The 15,330-nt window shown below is 43.3% G+C and overlaps 1 protein-coding gene across 2 annotated transcripts in view; it reads left to right on the top strand.

The window, feature by feature from the left end:
* SUMF1 (sulfatase modifying factor 1) overlaps positions 1-15,330 on the top strand; it is a 70,723-nt gene that overhangs the window by 18,050 nt on the left and 37,343 nt on the right. For both annotated transcript variants that reach the window (XM_081853735.1, XM_081853734.1), the window contains exons 4-5: positions 9,556-9,638; positions 14,494-14,616. In XM_081853735.1, the coding sequence (XP_081709861.1) occupies positions 9,556-9,638; positions 14,494-14,616 (206 nt within the window). The remainder of the gene's footprint in view (positions 1-9,555; positions 9,639-14,493; positions 14,617-15,330) is intronic.

Raw genomic sequence — 15,330 nt, forward strand, 5'->3', positions numbered from 1 at the left:
CCGGCTTCTGGAAGAGGAAAACTGAAAATAAAATAGCTGCCACATCGGTTGTTGCCCACAGAGTGACAGGGAAGCTTTGTCGGGTATGTGGGATGATGATAATGTGCAAGCTGATCCCATTTACTTTGGGGTCAGAGACAGAATTGAGGTTGGCAGTGAAAAGGACAGGCAGGTACTTATTGAGGTGTCATCCAACAGATGAGACTTGGATAATTGTATTGCCTGTTGCAGATCCTGTTCCTGAGTAGAGAAAATGCTGTGCTTGTCACTTCACAGGAAATGAAGACACACTCTTCGGGAGCAAAGGGTGGAAGCCCAAGGATGAGATAAAGTATGGTGTGAACTGGTATCTGCTGACTAAAGGAGCTTCTACCTTCCTCTCCCTGCCCCCCCCCAGCATGCTCGCCAAATTTTCTCCATAGTGTTAGAGGACAAGCGGGCAGACATGAGTGGAGGTTGTCCTGAGTCAGTGATGCTAAAACCAGCTGGGTAGTGCTCATGGCAACAGTTTCTCCCAATGCCCACACCATTTTTAGTACATTAAAAAAAACCACCATATTATTGCCCAGAAGGATGGATGCTTTCCCACTGTACTAAAGAAGCTTAATGCTGAATACACAACACCAGCAAAGCTACCTGTCTCCCTCCCCAGTAATTTCCCTATCAATTTAGATTCCTTTCCCATTCTTTTTTTCTTTGAAAGCTGGGCACCCCACCACCTTTCATGGGTAAACATCTTGGGATGTTCCTTCGTCTGAGAAAATTCTGGTCTTCTATCTTTTCTCTTCCCTGCTCCTACTAGGAGGCTGACAGCTGCGTTGTACAACATCTACAGTTTGGGCATTGTCCTTAAGGGTGCTACCCTAAGGTTACACTGCAGTGTCTCATCTTCCAGCTAATGAGGAGGCGAACAGTGGTGTGTTCTGACAAGCTGGATTTCTGACACATGCAGCGAGGGTGGGAAATATTTTTCAACTCACAAACCCATCTGGGCAACCCATCTAGGGCCAAATGCTGGTTGTGGGTAGAGCCAGAGGCAAAAGCAGGCAGAGCAATACATGTGAATTTTACCTTTTCCGTAGTAGGCTAGTTTCTACCCACACATGCAGCCTTCTCTATCCTCCAGAGCAAGAGGCATTGTCAGAGTTCATGGGTGCATTCCATCCAGGCTCAAGGAGGCTCCAACAGAGGGCCAGTGAGAGGTGTGGCTGGGGAGTCCCAAGAGCCTGGAGGGCTATATTTGAGCCCTGGGCCTGAGGTTCCCCATCCCTCGCCTAGAGCTACCGTCTGGCCTATGGACTCACTATTTCGGGAAGATACCAGAACCAGGCAGTCTTTCCCCCTAGATTGTGGGGCTCCCAACCATTATAACCTCTGTTTTATCCAGCTTTGGTTTGCTCATCTTCAGTCGCTCCACAACAGCCTGCACTAATTCAGAACCAACGCTGCTGCCCTTGAATTTGAAGATAATGAAACTGTAAGCAGATAACACAGAATATATTTAAAGCCTATTCAGCGCACTTTTAAAGCTCATGACTCCCCCCCCCCACCCTCCAGCAAAACAATTTTGGGAACCATAGTTCATTAAGGGTGCTGTAAATAGTAATTGGGGGGGGGGCACAATTCTTGGTTTGCTCCAAGTGTGTGGTTAATGATAAACTTCAAATGGAGCAGGGGGGGAAGGCCCTCTCAACCACTGGATCTAGGGAGTGGTTTTCTTAGCAGCAGCGGCTAGCTCTGCAGCTTGGGAAGAAAACACCTCTTTGTATGAAAGAGGTTGATTTGATATAATTAGCCATAAGACAAGCCCTGCTGGATCAGACCAAAAGCCTTTTTAAGCCTCTCTTCTTGTTTCCTGCAGCAGCCAGCCAGATGCCTTTAGGAAGCCCACAAGCAAACATGTGGTTTCACTGTCTTCTCCATGCACTGTTTCTGTGTCCATTGATATCAGCAACCAAAAACTGAGTCATATAATTTCCAGGGTCACTTCTGGTTTGCTTCAACTGCAAAATCTAAGTTTGGATCCCTTGTGAGTGGTTTTTTTTTAATACACAAAAATTGCCAAAACATGTCACATTAATCAAAAGTCCAGCTTTCATTCTTCTTTTTGTCGATTGTGCTACTTCTGATAGGTAACATTCAATACAATAAATTTCGTGAGAGAATAGAATTCACTTCAATTTGGTTAATTGAGCTTTTGGGAAATAACTAAAGTTAAGGCACTAAAGTTTCCTAACAAACAGGACAAACAGAATGTCCACATTCGTTTTCTTTTATTAAAAAGTGGCATTTTAATGGATTGTTTTCTACTGTTAGGCACGTCCAGCATTAGAGTATAGGACCTCATTTTATTGGCTTTATTTTCTGTAAATTGTCTTTGGTTTTGATGTCAAAGTGAAAAGACTTAAGAAGCTGTTTGGCTATTATCTCCGCACTCTACCCTGGGTGTGCTTCAGGCTCATGCATTTACCAACATGTATGAATCTTATATTGAATCAGAACAAATGCATGAACTGAGAAAGCCTACATTTCTTTGATAAACTAAAAAGGTTTGATATCCATTCTTGAGAGATACCGCAGTTTAGACAGTCACTTCTGCAAGGGAGTGCATGGGTGGGTGGGTGGGTGGGTGGGGAGAGTGTGTGTGTGTGTGTGTGTGTGTGTGTGCGCATGCCTAATTCCTGATGCATAAGATGGCAGTTTTGGGTGGGAGGGAGAAGAGTGCTCAATCCTTAAATGCACTTCCCTTGGATTTCCAAACATTAGCTGCTATGTATTACATGGGTGCTATTGTGAGTTAAAGGGTGGTAAACAAAGCAACAATGTCTCTTTAAATGGACATTTTCCTCTTCAAATCTGGAACCATTTCCAGTTTTAGAACACGCAGTCTTGCCAACCTAAGGGAATTAGAAGTATTTTCATGATTTTGTAAATAACCAGTCTGTAAACAGCTTCAAAACAAATGTACCCCAGCGATGTTCCATAATTCTTTTAATGCAACAACATGACAGTTTTGCATTAGTAAGAATCGAAATTATCAAAGTAAACAGGTTAGCAATGGTAAAGGGACCAAAATGTTTTGTTTTGTTTTTTTGTAATTTATAAGCCCTACCTCTGGCAGAGTAAAGCTTGAACATGCAGCTGTGGCAAGTATCCCAAGACCTGTAGGGAAAAAATAGATTTACTATTGATGATTTATATGACATATTTTAAGTTAGCAAAGCGCTATGGAATGTTCTTGCAGGGTTTTTTGCCCCATGTTTTCCCAAGAACTTTGGCTACTACCATACTTATTTTGTAGGTGGACAACAGAGAGCGTAAAAGGATCCACTCCCTCTCCGGCCAACATTGCATTGGCAGCAAACCCAGTTTTGCTGCCAATCACCTGCCTCCCTGACTAGCATCTCTGTAGGAGACTGGTGTTTGTAGACATGTTTTGCTGCATGCACACTTTTACACCAAAGATGTATTAATTCACACATGAAAAGGTCCATACTTTGGTGGCCTCAGCACCAAGGCCAATAGCTCAGTTGCTAGAGCAACATGAGTCCTTCATTTAGCTTTTAGGTGCGGTCTCCTCAGCTGTAGGCTCCAACCTGTGGGTTTCTCATTCTTGCAGCTGTTGAGAGCAAGCTGCAGTCCTGACTCTAAATAAAAGAGCAGGAACTCTCCTCGTATAGGACGATGGAGCTTTTTTATCAGATTAAGTATTGCGTTGCACAAGCAACAGTCTCTCCATTAGTACATTCCATCATCACAAACGTTTCATTGAGAGGAAAGAGGTTTTGAGACCTTTCACAGTAAGCAAAGGCTGTGTGGAACCTGGCCCACAAAAGAATTAAAGATCTTGTTCTGAGACATAGCCTGGGTTGTTCAAGTGCAGATTAAAGTGTGCTTTGTTATAAGCTCGATATACACACACTTCTGTCAGCCACGGCCAGCTTGCCCAATGGGCAGGAATGATGGGGATTGGCTGGGCATAACATTTGGAGGGTGCCACATTGGCTACCCCTGGCTTAGGTGTTTAGGGAATAAGTCTCTATTTCATAGAAGAATCATAGAAGAGTAGAGTTGGAAGGAATCCTGGGGGTCATCTAGTCCAACCTCCTACAATACAGGAATCTCATTTAAGGTAAAGGTGAAGGACCCCTGGACGGTTAAGTCCAGTCAAAGGCGACTTTTGGGTGCAGCGCTTGTCGGCATTTGTCCACAGACAGCTTTCTGGGTCATGTGGCCAGCATGACTGAACCGCTTCTGATGCAACGGGACACTGTGGCAGAAACCAGAGCACACGGAAACACCATTTACCTACCCGCCACAGTGATACCTATTTATCTACTTGCACTGGTGTGCTTTCAAACGGCTAGGTTGGCAGGAGCTGGTACAGACAACCGGAGCTCACTACCACCACATGGATTCGAACTGCCCACTTTCTGATCAGCAAGCCCAAGAGGCTCAGTGGTTTTAGACCACAGCACCACCTGCATCCCTAGGAATCTCAGTTATAGCATCCATGACAGATGTTATTGTAAGTTGTTTTAAACTGAGTTTAATATTGCATTCTATTGTTGTAGCCCATGTTGGGACACTATGACAAAGGGTGGGAAGTAAATAAATGGATATGTAATCACACAAACACGCCACTGTTTACCCATCATTCCTATTTGGGCACACTTCTTTTTCCTGGAAGAAGTTTCAAACCCTAAATGAGATTTGGGGGTGGGGGTAGACACTGAGGAAACAAATTGTGACTTTTCTCCCTCCCCTGCCCCACTCCACAATTCCCTCTACCCCAAGTGTGTATTGTATTTGGCTTTGAATTCAAGTATTTGGTATGCAGCTGCCAGCTTTAGGCATTATGTAACTTCAGAAAATAAACTGCCTTTACGGAAAAGTGAGATTGCTATGTTTCAACATTTTAAAGGAAGCTTGGCCGTGACCTGATGACTTGGCAAGGCTAATAATGCCTTGTCGACAGAACACAGATTTCTTTGCGAGCGCAGTGATGGAGCTAATCTATGGTCATGGTGATGTGGGTTTTGTAAGCTGATCACACGCACAAGAATGCAAAACGATTGATTGGAGGTTTCTGCCTGTGAAATACATCACACCATATCTCTCTTTTTTTTTTAATAAAATTTTTATTGGGTTTTTACATTTTATAAAGACACACACACACAAAAAGACAAAGACAACACATATACAATTTCATACCCTTACTTTCTTTCCCCTCTTTCCCCCCACCCCCTCTTCATACATCCCAATTCCGATAATTAGTTCAGCAAGTTCTTATCTATAATCTTAAACATATTATTATTATTTTTAAAACTTAGCTCTTTTTACTTGTCCACATTTAATTTATCCAATTCTCTTATAAACATTAAATCCTTTTTCTAAGGTCGACCTAACTTCCCTTCCACGAATTTCTCCCTTTATTATATTAATTATAGGTCACAATGGCCAAATACAAAAATCATAAAATTTTGAAATTCTATTCTCCCCTCCCTCCCTATCCCGGTTTCCATCCCTTCCCAAGCAAATGTCCACAAAAACAGTTCCTAGCCCGGATTCCTCACATCCGAGGCCTTCAATTCTCTGTCAGTCTCTCTCTGCCGATTTTGTTGGTAATCCTTTTTGTTGGTCCTCAGGTCTCGAAGGAGTTCTGTCACAGTCACATCAAATTTTCTTCCATCCAAAATGTTTAAAAGCAATTGCTGCAAAAGGTCAGCTGCTCTCCCATACTCAAAGAGGAAGTCCCGATCATGTTTCTTTATTCTTTTAAGTTCCAGTATTCCAAGTACTCCAGGGACTTCCTTCCTCATCTTTCTCATCTTTCGCAGATTTGTAATCCAAAGATCTTCTTCATTATTTTCTGACGATATAGGCTTCTGGTTGGTATTTTCCACGCATCACACCATATCTCTGCATTTGCAATTATGCAAGCATTTCCCTCCGAGATCTTGAGCCTGTGCTTGTTAATGGATCAGGACTCGGTCACAATAATATGCCAAGACCCGAACAGAGGCAGGGTTTAATTTGAGCCAGGGCAAAGTAGCAGGACCTGTTTCAGTGCCAAGTTTCAGCTGTGGGGTCTACATGAAGGAGTAAGAGAATGCAACTGAGTATGGATAAGTTCCTTTGTCTCACCACTCAGTAGTCACACCTAGTCTCTGAAAATCTGGGGTAAAGAGAGAAGACCACTAAATCAGAAAGCATGACGCTGAGGTAGACCGGAAGCCTCCTCTATACTTCGGTATCTACCCTTACTTTCCTTTCAAACTTGGTACCCTGAACCCAAGTGGAGAATCCAAAGCACATGTCAAAACTTACTGCAACCCCATAGCATCTTCAAAGCACCATCTGTGCTCCAGTTTCCCTATCACAGAATCCCACAAGTGACTCCCATCGTATGCCTTTCCCCCCAAATCTGGGACCTTGTTCTTTGTGTTTCCCAGCTTCTTTTGTAGTCTTCCATCTACTTCTTTCAAAATTGATGCGCCACTTCTGCCACTGTGCTATCACCATGTTGCTGTCTGATGCTCCCACTGTTGTTAAAACAGGTTGATTATAAATGCAGGCTCCACTTGGGTCAGAGTGGGTCTGTTGGAAGGCTCTGTTGTAACTGCACATTGATGTCGGTTTTTCCTGGGAAGGTTGTTTCACTGCTAAATCTTGAGAAAGAGCCCATCTTGGTGGTCTGATTCTCACTTTGGGTATGAGAGATCTTCAGGGCAGATGTGGTTCTCCAGAGGCTGCATATCAAAAGTGGGTGTAGCCAAAGTGTACTTATGGGCGTGGCAAAAGCTGCAGTTCTGAATGCTGTCTTCCAAAGGTTTCCAATTACAGTGGTACCTCGGGTTATATATGCTTCAGGTTACATACGCTTCAGGTTACAGACTCCGCTAACCCAGAAATAGTGCTTCAGGTTAAGAACTTTGCTTCAGGATGAGAACAGAAATTGTGCTTCGATGGCGCGGCGGCAGCAGGAGGCCTCATTAGCTAAAGTGGTGCTTCAGGTTAAGAACAGTTTCAGGTTAAGTACGGACCCCCGGAACGAATTAAGTACTTAACCTGAGGTACCACTGTATTTTAAATAATGTCTTTATCATTCCTTCATTATTAAATATTTCTATCATGTATTCATTATTAAACAGAGCCCCCCCCCCATTTTGTAAAATGACAAATTTTGAATGGGGTTTGGGAGTGTCACAAATTTTTTTTTTGGGTCATAGAATCCCAGTAGGGGACCTGTAGAAGCAGTAAGTTTTCTAAAAAAATTAAAAACATAATGGCACGTGGTGGGAGACTTGAAGGCCACAAAACCTGGTTTGGCCTCACAGTATCACATGTATCAGCCTTTCTCAATCCCCAGATGTTGGACTACACCTTCCATCATCCCTAGCTATCAGGACCAGAGTCAGGGATGATGGGAGTTGTAGTCCAGTACCTGGGGGCCCATGGTTGAGAAAGGCTGCTATTTATTTATTTATTTATTTATTTATTTGACATTGAGGGGACCAGGCACAAAGTTTGGGGGTTGGGGGGGACAGATATAGCCTGTGAGACATGTGTTAACTACCCCTGCTTTAGAGCCATTGTTAGTCAGCACTAGACTACACAGCCCAATGCTCTTAAGTTTATATAAGGCCAGGGTGGGAAACCTGGGGCCCTTCAGATGTTCTCAGATTCCAACTCCCATCAGCCCTTTCTAGAATAGCCAGTGCTCATGGATGTTAGGAGCTGGAGTCTGACAACACCTGAAGGGCCACAGCTTCCCACCCCTGCCTTAAATGACATCATTCCTGACCCTACAAGACATCATCATATAAACCTACAGGGCCAAGATTTTTGTTATTGCTGCAGGAAAATAAAAAAATCTATCTGCTTATTAACCAGATTGCAATTGTTATTTTGTGACTGAATGATTAGGGCAAATACAGAAAGGGCAACATCCAAAACTACTCAAAAAGTACCAAAGGCAGAAAGTGTTTAGGTGCAGAATACATTATCTTTGGAGCAGAGGATTGCGTCTGTTGATCTATAGAGCCCTTCTACAGAGAGTCGAACACAGTGAAGTCCATGTTTTTCTCTCTAGTCAATACTCCCTACATCTGGGTTTCTGCCCCAACCCTTTCCCTTTCCGACGTATTGCTGCTTCTGTTGTAGAACACATTTCCTTTGATCCGAAGCATGAGAATGCAAGGTATTAGGAAAGCAATTAATCCCCTTGGTTGCAAGAGAAGGATTGTGGTATTAAATGATCTGGGGCTCTTATATCTCTTACCTCATTAGTACAAAGGCTAATTAGATTTATAACAATTAGAAGCTTTACAGCATTCTGAGAATTTTTGGGGAAGGATGTAAGATTTAGGCAGCTCACTCTATTTTGAACAGAGCAGCTTGAAGCATACTTAGAGGATGCTGGAAAATAATTGACTTAATAGGCACTTGGAAGCTTTCATTCTGAGGTTGCGACATTGTTTCGGCAGAGGCACTGTCCTGTGAATTGTGGACGTACCTCACGTTGGAACTTGGCTTACCTGCAATGGGTGACTGTCATTTTCTCTTTATTGCAGTGCAGAGTATGAATTGGATCTCATCACAGCATCCCCACATGTAAAAAAGCATGGATAGCCAATGTGGAATTTTCCAGGTGTTGTTGGAAAACAACTCCCATCACCCCCTGTCATTTGTGCACCTGCACTTTTCAAATTTTATTTAAGGAAAAACAAGATCTGGAGTAGCACGGGTTGGGAAACAACAGGCCCTGGGCAACAAGAAGCCCAGCAGCCAGGGAGTTAACATGCTCCCTCCCCCTGTTTCTGCTTTCTTCTCAGTTTTAGAAACATAATACGGGCGAAAGCAATAGAGATTAAAGCTCTAATCCTTGTTGATGACTGAAAAACCTGAAGCTTTTACAATGGTGGAATACCTAAAACTTTAAACTGGGACGTTGTTGTGATGTTTACACACATGTTGGGGGTGGGGAAGGTTAGTAAGAAATCCCTAGGCAGGGCTTTATGGATATTCTGAGCCCTTGCAACTGGAATTAGGTTGGATGACGTATACTCAGCCATGTTCTTGGGACTGCTGCTGGAAGCTTTCCAAATGGGAGAAAACGTTCGCGGTGTAGCATTTCAGACAGAGGAAGGCGGAAAAGAAACCCAAAGGTGATCAACGGAAGAGGATAATGGAACATAGGAAGCTGTTTTATACGAGGCCACACAATAGTCTAACATCAAAGTACGGTTTTATGATCCTGGCTTGTTCCAAAGCTAGTAACCATAGTTTCCTTGTTTGGATGAAACAGGAAACTATGGTTAATTAGAGACTTCCTGGACAAATCACAGCTTCCATAAAGTAATTGTGCATACAGGCAAGGTGCTTGTTCGAAAGCCGTTTCATGTACACTTATCTGAAACGGACCATTAACTGCCACTAAGTCAAAAATGTGCACCAGTCATTTCCTACCCCTCTTTTTACTGCCAATGATAACTTCCTTATTGAATGACCTCTGATAGGCTGCCAACACTTTCTTTGCCTGTTTTGTTTTAGGTGGCTGTTGCTCCTTGGTGGCTGCCTGTTAAAGGAGCTAACTGGAAGCACCCTGAGGGTCCTGATTCTAATATCTCAAACAGGTGAGCCTCAGATAGGTATTGGGTTTCAGCAGTGGTATTTAAGGCTGCTTCTCACTGGATATTTTGAATTAAGGATTACATTTCAGCAATTATGAAAGCCACATTATTTAGAATCATAGAATCATAGAGTTGGAAGAGACCACAAGGGCCATCGAGTCCAACCCCCTGCCAAGCAGGAAACACCATCAGAGCACTCCTGACATATGGTTGTCAAGCCTCTGCTTAAAGACCTCCAAAGAAGGAGACTCCACCACACGCCTTGGCAGCAAATTCCACTGTCGAACAGCTCTTACTGTCAGGAAGTTCTTCCTAATGTTTAGGTGGAATCTTTTTTCTTGTAGTTTGGAACCATTGCTCCGTGTCCGCTTCTCTGGAGCAGCAGAAAACAACCTTTCTCCCTCCTCTATGTGACATCCTTTTATATATTTGAACATGGCTATCATATCACCCCTTAACCTCCTCTTCTCCAGGCTAAACATGCCCAGCTCCCTTAGCCGTTCCTCATAAGGCATCGTTTCCAGGCCTTTGACCATTTTGGTTGCCCTCCTCTGGACACGTTCCAGTTTGTCAGTGTAATGCAGCTTTTTAAAGAGTAATGCAGAGTAATTGTCAGTGTAATGGTCAGTGTAATGCAGCTTTTTAAAGAGAGGTAGAGGGCTTTGCTCTGTCCTTTAAAAGGAAGAGCAGCAGTTTTTGAAAGCCATTTGTACCCATAATTGATGTAGGGTACATATACTTTGCTCATCGACATCTGTGCCCAGATACTGAACACTTAGTGAGAAAGGGCCCTTAAGTACATCATCTCCCTGTGAGTAATGTGATCTCTAGGGTATTTGGTTTCCTGCTATTTGACCTATCAATTTCCTTTCAGGTTTCCATGTTTTTCTTCCATCCCCCCCCATGAACATTGGTAGAAGCGTTTCTTTGCTTAAATAATAATAATAATAATAATAAACATAAACAAAACATTTCATTGTGTGTTATTAAAACCTTCTTTGAAAAATGGCACCATGGTGCCATGGCTAGTAAACAGCATTAACCTATTGATACGCATTGCTTTATAGATGCACAAGGCAAGGAATTATGAGTACCATAGGATCTGTGAACCTATTTTCTGTTTATAGCCTTCTCATGTTCTTTACAGAGTATTTGAGGAGGGCATGCAGGGTTTCTTTTCATTTCTCCCCAATAAAGCTACCATATTGTACCAGGGAGTACTGTAATATGGTGAAGGATTCTGGTGTGCTATGAAAACAGCAGACCATGGGCTTTCCAGACCTTCTGGACCACAATTCCCATCAGCCCTGGTGTGATGGTTGGGGCTGATGAGATTTGTAGCCAAAAACATCTGGAGAATGCCAAACTGGGAAAGGCTGCAAAAAATACTTAAAAATGTATACGACTTCAGATAAAAAGAGGACATTTAAAAACAAACCCTAAGAGAAACTTTTATATTCTGATTTTATTCTGTGAACCGCCCTGAGACCTGCTGGTATAGGGCGGTATATAAATTCATTCAATCAATAAAATAAAATAAAAACAAAATAAAAATAAAATAAAATAAAATAATAAAAAGATTCCTTCCAGTAGCACCTTAAAGACCAACTAAGTTAGTTCTAGGTATGAGCTTTCGTGTGCATGCACACTTCTTCAGATACCAAGTGTGCATGCACACGAAAGCTCATACCTAGAACTAACTTAGTTGGTCTTTAAGGTGCTACTGGAAGGAATCTTTTTATTTTTTTATTTTATTTTTTTGTTTGTTTTGACTATGGCAGACCAACACGGCTACCTATCTGTAACTAAAATAAAATAAAAAGGCCACTCCTAATCCCCAGCACCAAGAACACATATTTGAGATTTTTTTGGGCTGTTTGTAGAATATGTTAAAAGTTGTGTCACAGTTGTTTGGGTTCTTCATATTTGCTACTTTGAATGGTATGCTTTTGCTCTATTGTATGTATTTTTATATTAGTTTTTGCTTGTCAATTTTAATGTGAGCTGTTAAGCTGCCTCACAGGTACATTTTCTGTTAGACTATTTTATTAGGTTAAATCAAGTATGTAACAAATCTCATTTATATTGTCAAAATACAAAAAGCCAAGGGAGCTGGAAGTGGCTTCTGCAAGGCAGGAGAAGAGGGATGGAAGAGCAGAAAATGACCTAAAAGGCCTCAAACATTCATGGAAAGCTTTGTTCTACTTCATTTATTATCAAAATTTAGGCCTTCCCTCCTCCCTGCACCCCTTTCCATTATTATTATGTGTAACCACAATGTGCACCCTTTATTTTTCTTACCTGAATCGCTTTGCGGAATGCTACAACAAATGAAGTGGCCTTGAGTCTGTCATTAGCATGCATTAATCAGATTCTCCCCCTCAGGGCTGGCAAAGCTTGGCGTATTCTTCAAATCCTTTAAGACAAGAACCACATCACTGTAATATCATCTGATGCTTGCTCCTCAGGACAATTCCGTCACTTGCTCTCCGATGGGACGGAATGAGAATGAACTGACATCAAAAATAGTTACACCAGTTGCCAGGAGATAATTAATTAAAAAAAAAAAAGAGGTCAAAATTAGTGCTAAATAACAGTTCTAGAAAGCTGCTCCCTTTCTTCCTACTGCATTCTGGAAGTTTGTCATCCTGACCTAGGACAGGTCAAAGGCATGCTATTCCAGAATAGTATTCTATAATAAGAAGTGTAGGACACTTTCTTATTATAGAGCAGCGTTCTATGATACTTTCCTTTGTAGGTTTTATAAAAACCTGAAAAAAGGAGAAGCCAAATACAGATGAATAAAATGGGTTGCTGAATTTGTGACGTGTAGAGAATGTTGTTTGCTAAGGGAGATTCAGACAAACTATTTCGGCAAGACCATTATCTTATTGGTGAAAACTCACAACATGTAGTCCGCATGTGAGGGAGGTGTGTGTGTGTGTGCGTTGGAGAAGGGGGGAGAATCAGAGGAGAGAGATGAGTGAGCATTGCTAAATGCACTTTGGTTACTGTTGGTTGGTCCTGTGGCATGCGCACACGTCATTGCTCTCTGTGAATCAAGTTAGCGGTGCAACTCTCTGGCTTGGATTGGACGTAATGTTCCTGCTTTTCTTCTTGAAGAAAACATAATCTATTAAGCTAGAAGTGGGTGTCAGAATGCCACACATACTCCCTCTGCCTCCTCTGTGGTTTAATGTCTGCTTACTAAACCAGGATCTCAAACCGCAATTTGACCATTGTTAAACAGGACTAAACAGGACATTATTAAACCACAAATCTCCATTTGGGACATCATGTAGAGTTGCAGATCAACCAGATTTGGGCCAACGTGAGAGCACAAATGAAGGAAGTCAGGTGAGGGATGACAGGGGGAGTGTGCACTTCTACAGTGGTGCCCCGCAAGACGAACGCCTCGCAAGACGGAAAACCCGCTAGACGAAAGGGTTTTCCGTTTTGGAGGCACTTCGCAAGACAAATTTCCCTATGGGCTTGCTTCGCAAGACGACAGCCCATAGGGAAATCTCCGGGACAGTGGGGAAGCGCAGCTCGTCTTCCCCGCTGTCCTCGGACCTCCTCCGAAGCCTGGCGGCGGGGCGGGGACACCTCCCGCCGCCGGGCTTCAGAAGGATGCCCCGATGCCGGGCGGCGAGGCGGGAACGCCTCCCCCTGCCGCCCGGCTTCGGGGCGGGAAAGCCTCCCCCCGCCGCCCGGCTTCGGGGCATCGTCCCGATGCCGGGCGGTGGGGCAGGAACGCCTCCCCCCGCCGCCCGGCTTCGGGGCATCGTCCCGATGCCGGGCGGCGGGGCGAGAAAGCCTCCCCCCGCCGCCTGGCATCGGAACGATGTCCCGAAGCTGGGCGGCGGGGCCGCGAAGCCTGGGCGCGCTGGCAACTCTCCGCAAGGAGCGCTCCCGCTGCTTGCGGAGAGGTCCACGAAGCCTGTCCTGGACCTCTTCTGAAGGCAGGCGGGGGGCAAAAGTCTTTGTCCCCCCTGCTTGCCTTCCCAGGGGCTTTTAAATCGCCCGGACAACGGAGAAGTCCTCCGCTGTCCCGGGCGATTTTAAAATGCCACCAGCCAGAAGAGGTCGGGGGAAGGCGGTTTCCATAGGAACGCATTAATTGATTTTCAGTGCATTCCTATGGAAAACCGTGCATCGCAAGACGAAAAACTCGCAAGACGAAGAGACTTGCGGAACGAATTAATTTCGTCTTGCGAGGCACCACTGTATTTCCTGGCTTAATTAACTATGGTTTTATTAAGCTACGTATATTCAACCCAAAATGAATTTTTCAATGTCCCATTCTTTTTTCTAGCAACTTTGGATAATGATGAGCATTCAACAAAGATTGCTTACAACTCATCAGAGTATTGTTTGCCATATCGTTTTAGACATTATGTTGTGCACACAAAATGAAAGTGGTTTCCAAAGGTCTGAATAACACTTCAAAAAAGTGCCACCATATTGGTCTTTAGGTACCTGATCTCCTTTGTATTTCAGTGACTCTACTTTGCTCATATATACGCCAAAATCAGTTTTGTTACTTCCCTTGCCATTTCCACCTTCCACGCTTTTCTGAGCCATTGCTTCACTTTCTTTTTTCCTCCAGTCATCTTTGTATGTTCGTGTTGTCTTCTGTCGTTCTACCCACTTGAGCCTAATAGGGGGAATACTAGCAATAGGCAGGTTGCATTTGTTTAATATGCTTCGGTGGGCTCGTACATTTTTGTGTCAAGCAGTTTCATGGTTTGGTGTGACGTTCTTAGTGTTTCACTGTGTAGGACCTGTGCTGAGGTTAGTTAGCACCTCTGATGCCCTTGATCACACCATTTTGTTTTTTGTTTTATTTGTCTTTCAGAATGGATCATCCAGTTCTTCATGTTTCTTGGAATGACGCTGTGGCATTTTGCAGTTGGGCAGGAAAACGGCTACCAACGGAGGCTGAATGGGAATATAGCTGTCGAGGGGGCCTTGAGAATAGGTTCTTTACTTTTGATCCTTTCCTTTTTGCAAGTGGAAGCAAAAACAACAAAGAAAGCCCTTTCCTATACAGTAGTACCTCGGGTTACATATGCTTTAGGTTACAGACTCCACTAACCCAGAAATATTACCTCAGGTTAAGAACTTTGCTTCAGGATGAGAACAGAAATCATGCAGCAGCGGCGCAGTGGCAGCAGGAGGCCCCATTAGCTAAAGTGGTGCTTCAGGTTCAGAACAGTTTCAGGTTAAGAAGGGACCTCCAGAACGAATTAAGTACGTAACCAGAGGTACCACTGTATATGCTTCCTTAAGTTGATCCTATATATTCCCTTTGGTCTTTAAGTCTTGCTAGTCTCACCTTCTAAATAGACAACATGCAGCCCCCTAATAACTTAGATTGTTTAAGTTTAAATATGAGTCCTACAAATCTTGTAACTAACGAAGACTCCTCCCACCTATCACCTTGTGATGAAGGGACTTTTGATTATTCTAGCTCCTGGAAAACCTGGATGGGGAGAAGTAGCTGCCATATTAGAAATGGCCTTTTCTATTTGATGGTAAACAGCTATATGCAGAAGCATCAACATAATAGAACTTTAATAAATGCACATGGGGATCTGTGAAAAGGGGAAAGAGGAAAGGAATTGGATTGGATTGTCATTCGAGGCCCAGTCCCTTCCCATATTCCTTTAAACTGTGAAGGGACTTCCTCATA

The sequence above is a fragment of the Podarcis erhardii genome (assembly GCF_964252035.2).
Source record: "Podarcis erhardii genome assembly, chromosome: 2".
Taxonomy (NCBI): Eukaryota; Metazoa; Chordata; class Lepidosauria; order Squamata; family Lacertidae; genus Podarcis; species Podarcis erhardii.